This window comes from Hyperolius riggenbachi, chromosome 4 (assembly GCF_040937935.1).
Source record: "Hyperolius riggenbachi isolate aHypRig1 chromosome 4, aHypRig1.pri, whole genome shotgun sequence".
Lineage (NCBI taxonomy): Eukaryota > Metazoa > Chordata > Amphibia > Anura > Hyperoliidae > Hyperolius > Hyperolius riggenbachi.
The window spans coordinates 390335378-390355679 of NC_090649.1; the positions used below are offsets into that span (position 1 = coordinate 390335378).

At 42.6% G+C, this 20302-nt stretch overlaps 1 protein-coding gene across 6 annotated transcripts in view; it reads left to right on the forward strand.

Moving 5' to 3' along the window:
• LOC137504140 (multiple coagulation factor deficiency protein 2 homolog) overlaps positions 1 to 16269 on the forward strand; it is a 29651-nt gene extending 13382 nt beyond the window's left edge. For 4 of the 6 annotated variants that reach the window (XR_011019434.1, XR_011019435.1, XR_011019433.1 and 1 more), the window contains exons 2-4: positions 8624 to 8710; positions 9949 to 10073; positions 15696 to 16269. Coding sequence is in view for 3 of the 6 variants with exons in the window: in XM_068232162.1 (XP_068088263.1) it covers positions 8624 to 8710; positions 9949 to 10073; positions 15696 to 15847 (364 nt within the window). In the remaining 3 variants the exon portion in view is untranslated. Of the gene's footprint in view, positions 1 to 1772; positions 1875 to 2354; positions 2520 to 8623; positions 8711 to 9948; positions 10074 to 15695 lie in introns of those variants that run through there. The other 2 variants (XM_068232163.1, XM_068232161.1) reach the window with 2 other exon arrangements.
• The last annotated feature ends 4033 nt before the right edge of the window (positions 16270 to 20302 follow it).

The following is a 20302-nucleotide window of genomic DNA, read 5'->3' on the forward strand; positions in this document are numbered from 1 at the left end:
GCGCAAGTACAGCCATTCTGTGCAGTAAGCCGGATCTGCCGGTGCATGAGCAGCTCTGAGATACTACACAGGCGCGGCCATGCTCACGCGGGTACAGCAAGGCTCTGCTCATGCTTGAAGAGTAGCGTGGCCCTGATCAGCTAGAGGGTTTAGGTGGGGGGGCACCACTGGTTTTCTTGCCTGGAGTGACAAAAAGGCTAGAGGCGCCCCTGGCTGGAGGTGCCATAACTGGAGGGGTGAGACCCTCTGCTCAGCTTCACATGGCATAATTTGCACGTTACAAATTTGATATCCAGTGAGGGCAGATGGAAAAACTGCCATATTGGGGATTGGAGTTTTCCCTTACGTGGCTCAGAACGGGATGCTGCTGTGGATTTTCTCCCGGTGGTGGTTGGGGCCTGGGGTTGAGTGGTGCGGCTGGTGGTAGTCGTGCCACTGACAGATGGAGCAGCAGCCTGCGGGTCACGTATTCCATGCCCACTGCTGCTCCTGCCAATCCCTGCAATGCTCAACCTGCGTGCCATACACACTGAATCCTCCTCCTCAGAGTCAGAGCTGACATGCCCCTCCGGTCGCTGGTAGTCCGGGTCCTTCACCTCATCATCAAACTCCCCTTCGTCAAACTGCTGGGATGATGAGCCCGCCTCAAACTCCTCTTCTGCTGACACATCATGGACAGGCTCCCCCCCAACAATTACTGTCAGCATCTCAGACTCTTCTGTAAAGCCAATTTTGCTGAGAATATTTTCTCTAGGGCTGGTGGTGGTGGCCTCACTGTCACTGGCTTGCTCCTCGTCATGCGCCATCTGCTGCATCACAGACACGGCGTCCTTCTCCTCCAATCTGCGCCGCTGACCCTGCTTGAAAATTGATGCAACACGCTGCTGCGTCTCTGCAGCGTGACTGCCAGTGGGTAGCGGCGGAATGCCTGATGCGGCAGAACTGCTGCCAGAGGCCGCAATGTTGCTCACTCTCCTTCTGGCCTTGCCCCTCCCCCGTCTCACACTGCCAGTGCCAGACATAGTACAAGACTCACTGTCACTGATGAGTCGACGTCACAGATGATGTGTGTGGGGTACTTGGTGCACTTTTATTATTGGCGGGTGGCGGCGGGCTTGGAAATTATCAGCAGATTGACAGACAGGAGCAGAGTACAACAGCTAAACACACTGACACTGCTCACTCAGCAGCACAGCAGCAATAATCTGTAGTACTAGCACTGCAACTACACAATATAATACCACAGTATAATAGCAGCCCAGCCAGCAGCAAGGAGCCTGGAGTGTGTGCACACAGACACAGCACACACAAAGACACAGGACCTAGTAGCAGGCACAGGCAGCTGCTGCAGCTGAAAGACTGACTGACAAGACTGACTGACACTAACAAATTACACAGACTAGCTAAGCTAACTACAACACAGTAAAACAGTAAAAACAGAAGGTGTTTTAGTGTTAAAACGCTGGGTTATCACTGGGATAATGTACTTGCTTCAGCCAAACACACTGGACATACTATCTCAGTGGCAGTCACAAAGCAAGGACGAGATTCTTAACATGGCCCCCTCCTTATATACAGGAGGGACTGGCCAAGGTTCCCCTCTGTGATTGGGTGCTTGGGCTTAGGCTGGGAGCGCTCTGATTGGCTGAATGACGTCATGGACATTATGTCCATGGTTACAGTACCCGGATTCGGATATCCGACCGGTATCCGCGGATATCCGGGTTATGCGACCAACTATCCGCATAGAGCTATCCGGATTTCTGTCCAGCTATCCGGAATCCGGATCCGATCGGATAGGCCTAAAAAGTTCGGATATCCGAGTCTATTCGGATATCCGGCATCCTGATGAGCAGCACTGTAGGCAACCAGTAGTAAGTGGCATTTGCATTTGTAAAGCTATAGGCTGTGCAAGGTGAAAACACCAGGCAAACTACCGGTATATTCTCTACTTACAGTATATGAAGGAAAACACAGAAGTTGGAAAATTGTGGTTAATTTACATGAAAAACAAAAGATATTTAAGATCCTAAAAAACTAGTAAAAAGGCAGCAAATGCTGTTTTTGTCACTGCTATGCCAATTTTTTTTTTTTTTTTTTTTTTTAAATGTACACTTTCTTAAATATTGTTATAGAAGTTAAGTTTTGTAAAGAAATAAAAATATGTTCTAGTATGTACTGTTTGCCATACAATGTTCAAAAGAATATCTGACAAGAAAAAAACCAAAGCACTAGTATAGTCATGTTTAGCGAGCGTTGGAGGTTGCAGTTGAGCTTCCCATACCATGTGCAGTGTGGACTCTGGGAAATGTTGCAGCTGTGCATAAGGCCACCTCAGCAGTCATTCTCTCACAGTCCGTCATGATGGAGTCTGAAGGAAGGAACATCTCGCTTCTAGTGCTCTTCTTCCTGGTGTCTTGGAGCCTTGTCACAGCACGACCAGAGGACAGAGGGACGTCCGTCAAGAACAACTTCCCAACCAACGCATTTCATAATAAAACAATAATTACCGACCACCAGTAAGTGTATCTATCAGGTGACTATAAGTGGGCTGTTCCCCCACTGAGGTGTTTGGGCCGGTGTTTATGTATGACTAGGAGAGAATTACATTTGTCAGAAAGATATGATTATTATACAGTCATTTGATTTATTACACTATTTACTGAATTGTAATGTTAATAGATCAGATCAGAGCTGCCATTTCATGACTAGAGATGTTAATGAGATGCTTATAATCTTGGCTTGCATACAAATTACAGTATATGCAGCTTGAAAATGGGCCAAACAAAAATTGTCAGGAAGTGTATTTGATTGGTCCAGTCCCAATCTGGATACAATCTGCATGATATTTTCATGGAATAATTTGCATCTCATTGCCCATCTCTGCCCACGACTAAGACATCCATCTTCTGTAAGCGCTACTGCACAGGTTTCTTAAGAATCCTTAAAATTATAACCAACCTATTTCTTTTTTCCTGGTACAGTATTATAGCAAGTTCCACTGCAGCCTACGGCTTTTCTGGCTATTACAAATTATAAATTGTATCCTGTTTTTACAAAAATGTGCTGAAATTGCACATGGTCATGTCACCAACTGTCCCTCAGAGGAGCTTACAGTCTAAAGGTGGCCATACATCAGGCGACTTGGCGGCCAATTGTCCATCCGATTCAATTATTATAATCGAATTGGATGAAAATCGGTGCCGTCAAATGCATGCCTGATCGACAATGCATTTTCGTCCTAAAATTGGTTGCATTCTCGATCACACATGCTGCAAGATGTTAGGCAGACTTGCTCGATTGGGTGTGTGGCTGAAACGTTGTGCAATTTCATGACAAACGCAACAAAACGCCCGGCACTGTCCTCTAATGAAGAATATCCCTTGGTGCCCCATCTAAAGTATACATTACCTGTCCGCAGCCTGCGCTTCTCCCTCCCCTCTCCATACACGCATGCCCCACATGGTCTCCTAGTATGGGCGCACATATGACGCCGCACGCGCCCTTACAAGGAAACCATGTGGGGCGTGCGTGTATGGAGAGGAGCTCTCCCAGAGGCAGCGTGGGACAAACACAGGCCGCAGACAGGTAATGTATACTTTACACGGGGCATCGGGGGGACATTCTTTATTGGGGTGGCACAACGGCGGAGGCGGTGCACAAGGCGGATTCTGGAACGATTTCAGCATGACATTGATCGGGAATCGGCCTGTGGTGTATGGGCAGCTGACAGATCTCTCTTATCAGATTTGATGAGAGAGATTTGTCTCTTGGTCGAATCTGCCCATATATCGCTAGATGTATGGCTACCTTAATCCCCACCATACGCATAATGTCCATACCAAGGTGAATTTTCAGAGGGAACCAACCAAGCAACCGGGGCAGCACGATGGCCAAGTGGTTAGCGATGTTGTCTTGCAGCCCCCAGGTTCAAATCCCAGACAGGTCAACATTTGCGAGAAGTATGTTGTCCCCGTGCCTGTGTGGGTTTCCTCCTGGCACTCCAGTTTCCTGCCACATCCCAAAAACATACAGATAAGTTAATTGGCTTCCCAGTAAATTGGCCCTAGACTATGATACATACATTACATGATATAGACATATGACTATGGTAAGGATTAGATTGTGAGCCCCTCTGAGGGACCAGGGGCATAATAATAGACCCTGCAAGGAATGCAGCCCCAGGGGGGCCAGGAAGCCATAGGGGGCCCCCGTGGGGGGAGAATTTATTTTCCCTGTCCTGAGAGACTGACAACTAAGGGCATGGAGAGAAAAAACTTTCTGCTCTCTGCACAATTATTATAATGACTGCATCTGTTCAGCCATTGATAACGAACCATACAAAGTTTTGTAGACAGTCAATATTCAGTGTGCAGGGGGAGGGCACATCCAAAGTTTTGCAAGGGGCCCAGTGATTTCTAGTTAGGCCGATATACTCTGTACAGCACTGCTAAAGATGACAGCGCTATATAAATACTAAATAATAACTAATCAATCCCCGAGGGGGCACGTCAACGCCGGGGGGAAGTCTAGTAGGAAATGATTTGTGCACATATTATTTGCTGAAGCTAACGCCCTCCATTGCTGTACCTGTTTGAATGCATGTTGTGTAATATGGTCCATTGGAGCTCTGCACTTCTCTGCAGCTTAATCAATTCAGGTGCAGCCTTCTGTATTTGGAAGCGCTGCCTACACCCTTTTCTCTAAATAACTAATCAATGTTTGTTTGGGAGAGGGAGGAAACCCATGTAAGGACGGGAAGAAAGAGAAGCTCCATACAAATAGTACCCTGGCTGAGATTCCAATCTGTGATTAGTGTTGCAAAGTGAGATCAGTGGTGTACGCTGTAATTGGGGTGTTTGGTAAAGCTGCTAGTAGAATATCGGTAATATAGATATTCCACTACTGGACACTGGCTATTAGCAATAGTGGAACATCAGTAATTTTACCAATATTCTACTATCACTTTACCCCACCTTCCCCTCACACTAACCCCCTTACCTACTCTTAATGCTAGCTCCCCCATGCCTAGAAGACCGCTAATGCCAATGTACAACATATTGCTTACCCCGGCCTCCGCTATTACTTGCTCCACTGCTATCTGAGCGGTCCCTCCACCACTATTTACCGTCTTCCTGGGTTTGGCTGCATAATGCGTATCTGGCGGCCAAAATATACGATAGGCACCGCAATATACATTGCAGTCTATGTGGCACCCAAAATACGTACACTTGTATTAAATACTTGTATGGAAAAGTAAATGGGAAAAAAAAAATCTTCCAAAACATATTGGTGACCAGTTAAAATTGGGATTGATTTAAAAGAAGTATATATTATGTGTTACCATCTAAATGTAATATAATAATCCTGATCAGAAGTTCTAACTGATAAAATGGAAAACGTATGCTTTTCTTACCAACACTACAGTATAGTGTATATTGGTTGACTACTACAAAACTATTTGCTCTGAGAGCTAAATAATATTGTACAAAGGCTGATAGAGTTTTGGTCTTGTTACATTTATCAGACTTATTCTGGCACATCATATTATTTATTGCGTGGACAGGAAGCTGGATGTATAGCTGGTTGCATAACTTTCTCAATGGGGTACTTAAAGGGATACTGTAGGGGGGTTGGGGGAAAATGAGTTGAAGTTACCCTGGGCTTCTAATGGTCCCCCGCAGACATTCTGTGTTGGCGCAGCCACTCCCCAATGCTCCGGCCCCGCCTCCGGTTCACTTCTGGAATTTCTGACTTTAAAGTCAGAAAACCACTGCGCCTGCGTTGCCGTGTCCTCGCTCCCGCTGATGTCACCAGGAGTGTACTGTGCAGACACAGACCATACTGGGCCTGCGCTGTGCGCTCTTGATGACATCAGCGGGATCGAGGACACGGCAACGCAGACGCAGTGGTTTTCTGACTTTAAAGTCAGAAATTCCAGAAGTGAACCGGAGACGGGGCCGGAGCATCGGTGAGTGGCTGCGCGGGCACAGGATGTCTGCGGGGGACCGTTAGAAGCCCCGGGTAAGTTCAGCTCATTTTCCCCCGACCCCCCCTACAGTATCCCTTTAAATCAACTCTGTCGAGCAGCACCTGGCTGAGAATCAATAAGGCTTGGCTGCCGGAGGGAATAATATTGTCTTGCAGTAAGAAATATGTGAAAATATAACTGAATATTCCAGCTGAGTTATATTGTTTGCAATATTATGGAGGTAATAGACTACAGGAGATGTGCTGTGAAGAGCTCTACATCTGACAGGACGGACAGGGGAAAAACCAACTACTGGTTGGTTGTTAGAAGGTAGTGGAATAACAATTCACTACACTTTTTAGCAGTTCTGCCACACGCAGAGGTTAAGTCCTTTATTCACTTGATTATTTTTGCTTTTGTTGATATTTTTGATCAAAACAGGAGCATGCAATCGGTGTTAAGATGGCTGATTTTTACCTAACATGATCAAACTTATTGCATAAGGGGAGGAATTGGTACCAGCGCAGCGATAAATGTATCCTTTCTCTCCACTACTGCAGTAGATCATGCGGTTGGTAAGAGAGGTATGGTGGAAAGATTTTACTACTGGTGTTTCAAGAGGTTTACAATCCAGTAGAAGATTAAGTCCATGACTCCACATGCTGCAGGAATATCTGTTTTTGGTGGACTGACACTTTGGGCAACATTGCAACACTTAAAGAGAATCTGTATTGTTAAAATCGCACAAAAGTAAACATACCAGTGCATTAGGGACATCTCCTATTCCCCTCTGTCACAATTTCGCCGCATTAAAAGTGGTTAAAAACAGTTTTAAAAAGTTTGTTTATAAACAAACAAAATGGCCAACAAAACAGGAAGTAGGTTGATGTACAGTATGTCCACACATAGAAAATACATCCATACACAAGCAGGCTATATACAGCCTTCCTTTTGAATCTCAAGAGATAATTTGTGTGTTTCTTTCCCCCTGCATCTCTCATGCACTGAAGTTTCAGGCTGCTCTTTTCTTCCTGCAAACAGCTTTGCCCTTGTCTGAATTTCCTCAGTATGTGAAAGCCCAGCCAGCTCAGAGGACGATTTATCCAGCTTGTAAGAGATAAGAGAGTAGAGAGAAGCTGCCCTAATCTAAATAATACACAGGCAGTGTGCATAGAGGGGCCTGGAAGGGGGAGTTCATAGCAGAACCACAACACTGAAGAACTTGGCAGCCTTCCAGACACAGGCCGACAAGTCTGACAGGGGAAAGATACATTGATTTATTACAGAGACTGTGATAGCAGAAAGTGCTGCAGTAAGCCAGAACACATTAGAATAGCTTTTGGAACTTGTAGGATGATAAAAAACAGGATGCATTTTTTGTTACGGAGTCTCTTTAATTAGGAGTGTAAAGGCCATTCATCAGGCGACTTGTTGGTGGCCGATCGACCATCCGATTTGATTATTATAATCGCATTGAATGAAAATCAGTGCCGCCAAGTGCATGCCCAACTGACAAAGCGACCAATTTCGGGATGAAAATTAGTCGCATTTTCTATTGCTCATGCCGCAAGATGTTGGGCCGAAGTTGGTTGGTCGTGTGTGTGCGGCGGTACGGCGGCCGATTTCGGAACTAGTGACGAAACCCCCACCGCAATGTATCAATGTCATCCCCCCCGTACGTGCATTTACACACTACCTGTCCTGTTTCAGCCTCCGCGTGGTGTCCATCCATCTCTCCGGAATCTACACGCTGGCGGCACATAGCGTCTCACGTCAAATAATATGTGCCACCATCGTGTATGCCGCTGTTAGAACCTGGAGAGATGGGCGGACACTGTTGAAGACTACCACCAGGAATGTATAAATGCACACACTGGGGGGGGGGCCCACATTTATATATTGGTGGGCAGCAGCGGTGCGGACACGGCGGGCTCAGCAGATTGCCTTAAGATTTCATACAGAAATCTGATTCGATTAGAAATAAATTTGTCTCTTCGTCAAATCTGCCCATAATCTTCAGGTGTATGGCTACCTTAAGTTTAAGGATTGATGTTAAATCTTCTGTGAATTTGTATACTAACACACAAGTTAAAGAGGAACTTTAACCGAAGATAGAACTTTATCCCAATCAGTAGCTGAAAATTCCTTTTCCCATAAGAAATATTTACTTTTTCTTGAATAGATCATGAGGGGGGTCTTTATGGGTGATATTGTAGTGAAACCCCTCCCACAGTGTGATGTCATGACCATGGTCCTGACAGTTTGCTGTCTGTACCTCTTTGCGTTGCGGGAAATAACAGCTTTTTTGACTGCTAACCAAGTAATACCTCACCTCTGTGCATAGAACTCTCAGGAACTTTCCGCATAGATCACTTGGCAGAACTAAAGATGTAATCACCAGTGATACATTTTACAATGTAAATCAGGGAGAGGAAGGATTTTACAATGGGCAAACTGAGTAAATAATCTAAAAATGAATATTGTTAATTTTATTCATTATGTAATTTTTACTACAGTTCCTCTTTAAATGAAATTCTATTGTGACCCCTTGATGAACCAATCAGTTGTTCAAATCAGTAATGCAACTACTTAACAGTTATGGCACTGCTGAAATCAATACCATTAATAATACGCTTCCGTCACTGTCCACAGTCACCTGGAGGAGGAGTTGAGACATGAACTGGGAGAAATTGACTTGGATAAAGCGTCAGAGGATGAACTTGAATTCTATTATTTCACGTAAGTAAAGGGGGCATATTTACTGAAACTGAAAGCTATAGTTACTTGGTAGTACCTGCATTATTGTGCGCAACAATAGAGTCTATGAAAGGGATGAGCGTACATTCAAATTGATATAAACTTAAATGGTACAGGCTTATGCCACTAAAAAATTATATTGTATCTGCCCACTTCTGTACTTTATGGGCAAACATCATCAAGAAGAAATGGAGTTCAGCTTAACACTCTGATCATTAATATGCTCTGCTGCATGCGAGTGCCCAACAGAGCTCAGATGTTCTTTTGATTTGCCCAAAAATAATTTGTAAAGTCCCCGCTAAGATAATAGCACAGGCTTAAAATCTTGTTCCATGTGCCCAACTTTTGGCCCACATTGCCCTGCTTCTCCTTCCAATAACTCTATTCAATATGTCCAATGTATTATAAACATTATATCATGAAGTTATCCTGCTGTGACCCACATTGCTCTGTGTTTTGTTTCACCAATGGGCAGGCACTGGGAACTCTCCCATCCCCCTCCCCCCCCCCCCCGCGCAAGTTTCAACACTACCTGACATACATATTGATAGGAAAAGGGTTAAGTGGTAGCTTGGACATGCCCAAGAGGTGGCTCTGGAGTCTGATCGGGAGGGGTGGTGAATGGCAGTTAGGCTCCATCTCCCAGAAGGCAATTCAGCTCCACTGAAGTGGGAAGCTGGACAAGTCATGTGGCTGCTGCGTTTTGCCAAAATTTACCAGATTATTAGATTAGTAATACGTTGAACATATAATGTAGCTTAAATTTAGATATTATCGGTAATTGTAATTGTAGTGGAAAATCTGAAGATGGAAAGGAGCTTTAAACAACGGATTCACACAACACCTCAATAAATAAGATTGTTGGTTCCACATATCCACAGACATGTCAGAAAGTCCCTCAGCCAGCGGCAAGGCCAATCTCATCCTACACATACAAATATCTGATTGGATTAAAAGCAGAAAGCAGACTTACCTATCTGTGATATAAAAAAAATTGTAATAACTACCGTATTAGAGATTGCAATTAGACCCCAGTGCTTCTTTCTCCAGGCTTCAGAACAATGTGTCCCCGGCCTCTGTCTTCAGGGAGTGTCTCTAGTGACCGGTGCATGTTGAAGTTTGAGGATCATCAAGATGAATTGTAGAATACATCTCTTGATATAGCTTTAAATTGAACAAATTCACTTTCTTACTGTGCTTTACTTTTTACCGCTCTGCAGAATGCATGACTTTGACCACAATAAGCTGCTCGATGGCCTGGAGATCTTGGCAGCACTGCAGGACTCCCTAGATGAACACTTAGGCTCAGTATTTACTAAGGAGGAGAAGATGAAACACTATATAGGTATGACTCTTTATTCTGGTGACAGAGGGATAGACATTGCTACCAGGGAGGGGAATGAGATGAAAAAAAGCACTCCATCTTTATTGCAAAATTCAAGTCACTCTACAGCAAATTCAGCACTGGGAAATTGATTGGGCCTGCATAAATAAAGGCTAGTAATAAGAAGGAACAGCAATAACAATCCTAAATATAAGTAGTCAATCTTATACAATTAGGTCCATACATTTTGGAACATCTACACAATTCTAACATTTTTGGCTCTATACACAACCACAATGGATTTAAAATGAGACGAACTCGATGTGCTGTAACTGCAGACTGTCAGCTTTAATTTGAGGGTATTTACTACCAAATCAGATGAACAGTGTAGGAATTACAACAGCTTGCATGTGTGCCTCCCACTTGTTAAGGGACCAAAAGTAATGGGACAGAATAATACTCATAAATCAAACTTTCATTTTTTAATACTTGGTTGCAAATCCTTTGCAGTCCATTACAGCCTGAAGTCTGTAATACCCTTCTGCTACTAGCCTGAAGTCTGGAATGCATAGACATCACCAAACGCTGGTTGATCTTGGTCTCATATGTCCATAGGATCTTGTTCCAGAACTGTGAAGGCTTTTTAGATGTCATCTGGCAAACTTTATTCTGGCCTTCCTGTTTTTGAGGCTCACCAATGGTTTACATCTTGTGATGAACCGTGAACTCTGGTGAAGTCTTCTCTTTATTGTTAACTTTGACAAAAGCAGCAGGATGAATTCAGAAGTGTTTGGGGCAATATTATCTGCTCATATTCAGCCAAATGCTTCAGAACTCATTGGGTGCACGCTTCACAGTGCAGATGGACAATGACCCAAAGCATGCTGCAAAAGCAACCAGAGTTTTTGTAGAGAAAGAAGTGGAATGCTATGTAATGGCCAAGTCAATCACCTGACCTAAATCCGGTTGAGGATGCATTTCACTTGCTGAATGCAAAACTGAAGGGAAAATGCCCCAAGAACAAGCAGGAACTGAAGACAGGTGCAGCAGAGGCCCGGCAGAGCATCACCAGGCATGAAAGCCAGCGTCTGGTGAGGTCTATGCGTTCCAGACTTCAGGCTGTAATTGACTGCAAAGGATTTGCAACCAAGTATTAAAAAGTGAAAGTTTGATTTATGATTATTATTCTGTCCCATTACTTTTGGTCAGTTAACAAGTGGGAGGCACATATGCAAACTGTTGTAATTCCTATACCGTTCATCTGATTTGGATGTAAATACCCTCAAATTAAAGCTGACAGTCTGCAGTTAAAAGAACATCATGTTTGTTTCATTTCAAATCCATTGTGTTTGTCTATAGAGCCACAAATGTTAGAATCGTGTCGATGTCTCAATATTTATGGACCTGACTGTAAGTGGTAGGACTGCTTGATTTTGGTGTTGGGCATTTGGTTTCTACACAGGTGAAATGCAGGCCACTGAAGACAATGGAAGGTATCAGTTAGGGTTAAACATGGTTTGGAAGGCTAAGGGTTCTTTTACACTATATCTGTTGCTCTCAGTTATAACTGAAAGGACAACTTATTTTCAAAGTAATGTCCATGTTTTCCTATGGCACAGTTCCCACTATACGTGTTTTAACTGAAAGCTTTTTCTCAATGCACTGCTTTGGAAAGATAAAATGCATCAGTTTTTCAGCATATAGTGTAAAAGAGGCCTCTATACTGTATGTATATATACCAGCTACTGGACAGATTCTCTTATCTTCCGCTCATTTTTCTTATCTTTTCTTCAATTCACTTCCATGACAAATCGAGCCGCAAAACGATCGAACGGTGATCGGACATATCGGAAATTATCAATCTAACCATCTAATCAGCTCAGAATCGAGCCGTGTATTTCCAGCATAACACTGGACAGCACTTGTGTGGGAGATGAGTGGTGTCAAGGGCATCTGACCCCAGTGTGACATGATTCATGGGGATCCAATAGCTGGTATTCAGTGGGGTTTGAATGTATGAATGACCTGAGATATGGCATTCTTTTCCGTACAGTTTTCATTTAACAGTTAAACCTTCATTTGAAAATGCATGGCAAACAGCTAAGCAAGGGGAGTTCAAAGAGATGAGAAAATGAGGCTGGAACTGTGCTAGATACAGAAGATCAAAGCACAACTGTCAGTTCCTCCATAGTTCCCCTTGTCAGTGTGCATTTCTCTAGGCTGCACTTCTACAGAGAAACGTCAGTTCCTAAAATTATATCATTTTATATGAGAATAAAAAACTTCCATTATCTTTAGCTCAGAAATGAAACTTTAATGCCTTTCCATCAGTATGAGCAGTGCTGCTAAATGTACGCTCATCTGTCACCCAGCCATCAGCTCAAACACAGTCCTTACACAGGGACTCCGTGACTCTATAGGTCACAATGGACTGCTTTCTCCCATCATTTCCTTTGCCAGATATGCCTTCCCAATCGGTAGCTGTTTGGGCACTGGCAGGATTTGACGTTTTTTGGTACTTAAAAAAAGGAACTGAAAACGACTTTGACAGTCACAGATGGTCACTTTTTTTTTTTCATCCAAGCTTTTCAGTCATATCCAGTAAAATATAGGCTGTTGTATTGCACTGGATATATGTATTGTTTTTGTTCTTTTGTAGTATAACGTCATTTGTTAAAGTCTTCCTGACCATAGCAGATCCATCTACCTGTACTAACTTTTCATGAATGACTTTTAACCGTGACCTCATTATTACTTATAGCCAAGTGGGCCTTGAAACTCCAGTTAAGCCACAGTTTTGAGTGTGTGTTTAATATTCATAGTTTTTGTGACAAATGCAGTTTGTGTACAATATAAACAGAAAAATGTGTTTCAACAATTCACTGATCCGTCAGCAACGTCCACTGCCTGCTGATTCCCTCACCTCCCAGCCAGTCTGACATGATGCTTCCCTGTAGCCATGACAGGTTTTCATTCATCATAGAAAAATGGCTTCCGCTGACAAAGTACTCCAACCCTCCCCCATGTGACTGAAGAGGAGCATTTCAGACTAAGGCCCAGTGCCCACCAAAACCGCTAGCAGATCCTCAAAACGCTAGAGGTTTTTGGAGCAGATTTCAAAGCGATTCTAGGCATGTTTAGAGACTTTTTCTAAACATGCCTAGCGTTTTTGGGAGAGTTTTTGTGTAGTAGATTACAAATATTTTTACAGTAAAAGCCGTTACTGAACAGCTTCTGTAACAAAAACACATGGAAAACCGCTCTGATCTAGCATTTTCCAGAGCCGTTTGAGCTTTTGCTATACTTTACATTGAGGCAGAAATGCTTCTGCAAACCGCCAAAGCGCTGCAGGACCCACGTTTGCGGTTTGCTAAAAACCTCAAACCGCTGGTGTGCACCATCCCATTGAAATACATTAGCCAAGCGTTTTCACAGGCGGAAGCGGTTTGGAAAACGCTACAAAAACCGCTCTGTTTACACCAGGCCTGACTGTGAGTGAGCAGGCAGCTCTAGCTTGCTGAGAAGATTAAGATTTGGTGCAGCAGAAGTTTTCTTATTTGGCAAAAAAAAAAGAAAAACAAAATGTAAAAATGTTTATAGTTTTTGTTTTTTTCATAATTAGAAGGATATGATCACATAAACAGAGCCAGAACTGAGGCTATAAAGGTTGCATATATTTTGTATTGTTTCTCCATCCCAGAGGTGGCTCAACAATCCTGGATTGCCACAGAAATCAGTACTGGAAGAAGCACTGGAGCTACAGTTCATATTATTATTTAGTATTTATATAGCGCTGACATCTTCCACAGCGTTGTACAGAGTATATATTGTCTGGTCACTTAACTATCCCTCAGAGGGGCTCACAATCTAATCCCTACCATAGTCACGTCTATGTATGTATCGTGTAATGCATGTATCGTTGTCTAGGGCCAATTTTAGGGGGAACCCAATTAATTATCTGTATGCTTTTGGGATATGGGAGGAAACTAGAGTGCCTGCAAGAAACCTGTTTAGACACGGGGAAAACATACAAACTCTGTGCAGATAGTGCTCTGACTGGGATTGGAACCAGGGACGCAGCATGGGGAATAAACTCACCAAGTTACAGCCCCAGGTGCACCTGTTGTTGCAGTTTAAATGCAGATTAGAATAGGGCCAATATAATGCAGTGGCTGATTTGGATTCCTCCAATTTCAACTGGCAACAAAATTTGCATAAAAGCAAACCTGAAGTGTAGGAAAAGTTTTAAATTAGACAAATTAAGCAGTTCCTATAAGTTTGCTAAGCTCTTACTAATGCTTGTCGTCTCCAGGGTCCTCCTGTTCCCCATTCTTGTATGTTATATAGTCGCCTTATCCGAAGTCCAGTGAACAAGGGTATTTGAGCTGAGCATGCACATGGTCACACACCCTGCATGGCCAGTAAAAAGAAGCACTTGTGCACATTTTCCTTGCTTCATGCTTGAGCACTTTCTTTTACTGTGCATGTGTGGTTTGTAAATAGGCGTATTCACAATAACTGGGCAATCATGTTTCAAAACTGGTGTGTGCAGTGTGTATGCACTCATGCACATCCTTCTTCCCTGCCCCATCACTCCCCTAATGAGTTGGGAAGAGGAGGGTATGGGAGGGTGATAGGAGGTAACATAGCAACAAGCCTGCCTCTTCCTGTCTATAAAATTGTAGGCTAAATTTTTTTGAAGGTGTAATTATAGGGTCAAAGGTAATGAGGAGAGGAACGGATCTCGAAGCATGAACATACCTCTGTGCCTAGCTTAGGTAACTTTGCCTTAGGTCAGGTATACTTTAAACCCTTCCACCACCTCAGGTACCCTTTTCAGTCAGAAAATTTACATCTCTTTGATCATATCCAGGACCATAAAATACATCAGCTGGCCGATCATCATGGGCAATGTAGACCATGATATGTATAAGTTTCCCATGTAAAGGTGGCCATACACTGATCGATTTGCCATCAGATTCGACCAACAGATAGATCCCTCTCTGATCGAATCTGATCAGAGAGGAATCGTATGACCACCTTTACTGCAAACAGATTGTGAACCGATTTCAGCCTGAAACCGTTCACAATCTGTGGTGGTGGTGCTGCCGCCACTCCCCCCCCCCCCCCCCCCATACATTACCTGCTCTGCCGGCGCGAGTCCCCTGGTCTCTGCTGTCTTCTCCGCTCTGGTCTGGTCTCCGGCATGCTTCACTTCTTCCTGCCCGGCAGGAAGTTTAAACAGTAGAGCACCCTCTACTGTTTAAACTTCCTGCCGGGCAGGAAGAAGTGAAGCATGCCGGAGAACAGACCAGAGCGGAGAAGACAGCAGTGACAGCGGGGACTCGCGCCGGCGGAACAGGTAATGTATTGCGTCAGTCATCAGGCATTCGAACGCCGCTATCGACACACTCCCGACCCGCGGGCGATCGAGAAAAATCTTCCGCACGGATGGAACGTCGGGAATCGACGGGAACGATCGATTTCGGATGGAAATCGATCGTTCTGTCAGCGGTGTGCGCGGCGATTTCACAGCCGATTCGATCACTGTGATCAAAACGGCCGTATATCGGCGGGAAAATTGTTAGGTGTATGGGCTCCTTAACAGTTACATTGACAGATTATCTCTGTTTATATATGCAGACATGACAGACGAGGTTCTAGAAGAAGATGACCTGGATAAGGACGGATTTCTATCCTTTGTGGAATATATGCACTCCCAGAAACGCGTAGCAAGTCCAACCACTATTCTGGACAAGACAGCCAAGGAAAAAGAATCCAAGAAAAGCAGCTGAGGAAAAACAGTATCATTATTACACTTTTTTGTGTTATTTTATGGTGGGAGTTCTGAATTAAAAAAAATCCTCCTACATGTTCTGAGCTAAATCTGTCATAAACCTTGCAATTTTAATTTTACAATCGCAGTCAATCTTACCGCATCTCTTGCCGTATGTGAATAGATGAACAATTTTATCTCAAATATATTCAGTCTGTTGACCCTCATACTACAAAGATGTCATAAAACTACTCAAACAACATAGTATATAATAATATCCGTATGATTAGCTTAACATTGTACAGACTTTCTATCCATACTTCTGTATTTTTTGGGGCCTTAAAGCTGAATTTTAGGAATTCAACGAAGTACCTAAAGCCACCCTCCACCTCTGAAAAACAACAAGAAGATGCTTTTAAAAATAAAATCTGCTAGTATATATTTTCTGCATTATCTTGTAATGTGCCTGCTCTGCTGCTTCTCCAAACTTCACAGCTGTCAGATGTTTGAAAATACAAATGTAGCCCAATTTAATCTGAGTAGTATGAAAGATAAATTTGCCACACAAAATCAGGTGAGCATAGAAGATAAATATTACATTCAGTGTGGCACAGGGTTCAGCTATGGGGCCTTCATCTTGCCGCTGTTATATTTTTGGTAGTTCTATCCCGCCGTGTCATTCAGCTAACACAACAGTCTGGCACTTTACAAATAAAAGGCTCTTCTCTTTCTACAAATTAATCCAGTTATTTGTGAACCATCAGACTGTTGCATTATTACATACATTGGATATGGTAGTAACATCCATTTACTTGGCAGCTATTGTAATCTTGTAATGTTTTTAGCGTACTTCTATTGTGCTACTTCTAACTGATCCCACATACAAAAAAACCTTTTCCATTGCCTAACCTTAACTTCTCATGCCTAAAATAACCCCTTCTTAATGCCTGACTGTTAATCACTTCATGACCCCTAAACTTAGAGAAACTGTGGTGAAAATAACAATTACCAGTAATAAAATAGCTTTTTTTTTTTTTTTTTTTTACAATATTCACTCAGATTATTCAGTCATGATTTGCCCATTGTAAAAATCTTTCCTCTCCCTGATTTACATTCTGAAATGTATCACTGTTGGTGACAACTTTAGTCCTACCAGGTGATCTGTATGGAATGTTTGTTGCTGAGATTCTGTGCACAGAGGGAGATACTGCTTGGCAGTTGGAAAAATACATTATTTCCCACAATGCAATGAGGTTCACAGACAGCAAACTGTCAGGACCATGGTCAGGACATCACACTGTGAAAGGGGTTTCACCACAATATGAGCCATACAGACCCTCAAGTTGATCCATTCGAGAAAAGGTAAAGATTTAATTTGGACAAGGGGGAATAAGCTACTGATTGTAATGAGGTTCAATCCTTGGTTAAAGTTCCTTTTTAAGCTCAACTACACTGTAGCAGCAACTCTAAGGCCTGGTGCACACCAAAAACCGCTAGCAGATCCGCAAAATGCTAGCAGATTTTGAAACGCCTTTTCTTCTTTTTCTGTAGCGTTTCAGCTAGCATTTTGCGGTTTTGTGAAGCGTTTTTGGTGTAGTAGATTTCATGTATTGTTACAGTAAAGCTGTTACTGAACAGCTACTGTAACAAAAACCGCCTGGCAAACCACTCTGAAGTGCCGTTTTTCAGAGCGGTTTGCATTTTTCCTATACTTAACATTGAGGCAGAAACGCATCCGCAATCCAAAATCTGCAGCAGCCCAGGAGTATGCGTTTCTGCAAAACGCCTCCCGCTCTGGTGTGCACCAGTCCATTGAAATACATTACCCTAGCGGATCCGCACCCGCAAGCGGATCGCAAACCGCAGCAGAACCGCTCTGGTGTTGACTAGGCCTAAGTGAATGAAAGATAGTTTGTTGCAAAACTGGGAAGAAGCTGCTTTGAATTATCAGATTTCTCAACTTACCAATATTGTTATTTTATTTTTTTAACAAAAATTACTAACTTTATTATCAGCTGTGGAGGCCGTGTAGAGGGTGTTTTATTTTGAACTCTAACCTCTTTTTGCTAATAGTGGGCTGGCAGAGAGTGGCACTGGAGGCAGGACTGTCACTGTAGACTCACCGCCCTGCTTGGACCGATGAGGAGTCATATATAGTACATTTTCTTTTTAACAAAGAAAATATTCAAGTTTAGCCTGTGAAATTGTTTACCCTACATAATGAAAAGGTTGGTGCATCAGTTGGAAGCTCAAGCGATGACTTGCAGCCGTTTCAAAAGCAACAAAAAAAGAAAGCTGCCGCAGTTCATCATACATTTTCTTCCCACAATAATTCTGTGCAGGATTGTTTTAATTTTTCAAGCGATTATATTTATAAGTAATTGGAATTATCAGGAACTTTACCTCAGACAATCAATAATGCTCATTAGTAACTAATTCCTCCAGCAGCACTTTAGTTTTGATCTTCCTACTGGCTTTAGATTTGTATTCTAGTGATAGCTGATTGTATGTGAGAATACTCTGCTCTACAGATCCTCAAGGTTATCCTATAAAATTAGATTTGGGAGCCGCAGCAGGTTGGAGACAAACAGTTCAGTTGTTCTTTTGAAGATTATTATTGTTACAGAATCATTTCACAAAGGGAAGATCTCAGGGACGTGAGGCGGGATTACAAACAGCCCTTCCGAAATAGCTTCATCTTCTCAGCTGCTAATGTTGTGTTTTAGAGATTATAGCTAGTTATAGGGTTTTCCTCAGTATCAATGACTCTAAAACAGAAAAATGTGCTAAGAACATGAACATCACCATGTTAACAGGATAGTACACAAACCATGCACTGTATTAGATTCAGTATGAACATTTTCTGATTTAGATGATCCAGTAATTCAAAAAGTAGGATTAGCACCAGATATGCTGAGCCTTTTGAATGGATTATATACGTAATCCCAGGTGAGACAGGTCCCTAGCGCAATAAAACGTAATTTTTATTCGATACAATTAAAATACAAATGTCAAAGGGCGAACAACGATATTTGCAGCATAGATAGATTCAAACGTACTTGTGTCAAAGTTATGGCACAAACTAGTGCGTGTCATTAAATAATGTTAGGATAGGGAGGATGCATAACGTAAGGCAAGAGAACCAAAGGCCATAGAAACAGGGAGACTAGGTATACCAAGGGCTCCCTGTCCTATAAGGAATTGGTCTGGATTGAACCTTGGCTGCCGTGCAGTCCCTATTGATCCACACACATAAGCAGACAGTATGGGGGTACTTAACCCATTCGCATTCCGTCGTTTTCACTTGAGAAATGTTCACCTCCCATTCATTAGCCTATAACTTTATCACTACTTATGACAATGAACTGATCTATATCTTGTTTTTTCCACCACCAATTAGGCTTTCTTTGGGGGGTACATTTTGCTAAGAGCCACTTTACTGTAAATGCATTTTAACAGGAAGAATAAGAAAAAAACAGAAAAAATAATTATTTCTCAGTTTTCAGCCATTATAGTTTTAAAATAATACATGCCTCCATAATTAAAACTCACGTATTGTATTTGCCCATATGTCCCGGTTATTACACCGTTAAAATTATGTCCCTATCACAATGTATGGCGACAATATTTTATTTGGAAATAAAGGTACATTTTTTCTGTTTTGCATCTATCACTATTTACAAGTTTAAAATAAAAAAAATATAGAAATATATCATCTTTACATTGATATTTAAAAAGTTTAGACCCTTAGGTAGATATTTACATGTTTGTTTGTTTTTTATTGTAATGGTTTTTTTTTTTATATTAAACATTTTATTTGGGTAGTTTTGGGAGGGTGGGATGTAAACTATAGGTTTATAATGTAAATGTGTTTTGATTTTGATTTTTTTTTTACTTTTAGTTGTAGTTTTACTTTTTGGCCACAAGATGGCGGCCATGAGTTTGTTTACATGACGTCACTCTAAGCATAACATACGCTTAGAGCGACGCATGGGGAGGTAACAGCCAGAAAAGGCGCAGCTTCCGAGAGAAGCTGTCGCTTTTTCAGCGGGGGAGAGGAATCAGTGATCGGGCACCATAGCCTGATTCACTGATTGCCTGGCTAACGAACCGCGGGCCGGGAGCGCGCATGGTTCCTGGACGTAGTTTCTACGTCCAGGAACCAAAATAGGTTAAACACCTGGTGCACAAACGAAACATACTCCACCTGTTTCAGTCTTGCAACCTTCGTCAGGAGTGAATCATATATACAGTGCAAGTGTAAGAAAAACAAATAAACCCAACATATATTCAAACTGTCAGCATTTCAGCCCGTCAGAGCTGAGTGCTGTTTGCAATGACCAGGCTTATATGCTGTGTGAGTCCACCCTGCCATACGGTCAGCCCACTGGGCGTGTATCCCCAACTCCACCCTCCTTATCAATATTCACAGAGTCTTTCTCCTGTTAATAGGCTCACCTGTGGCCTGGTATAT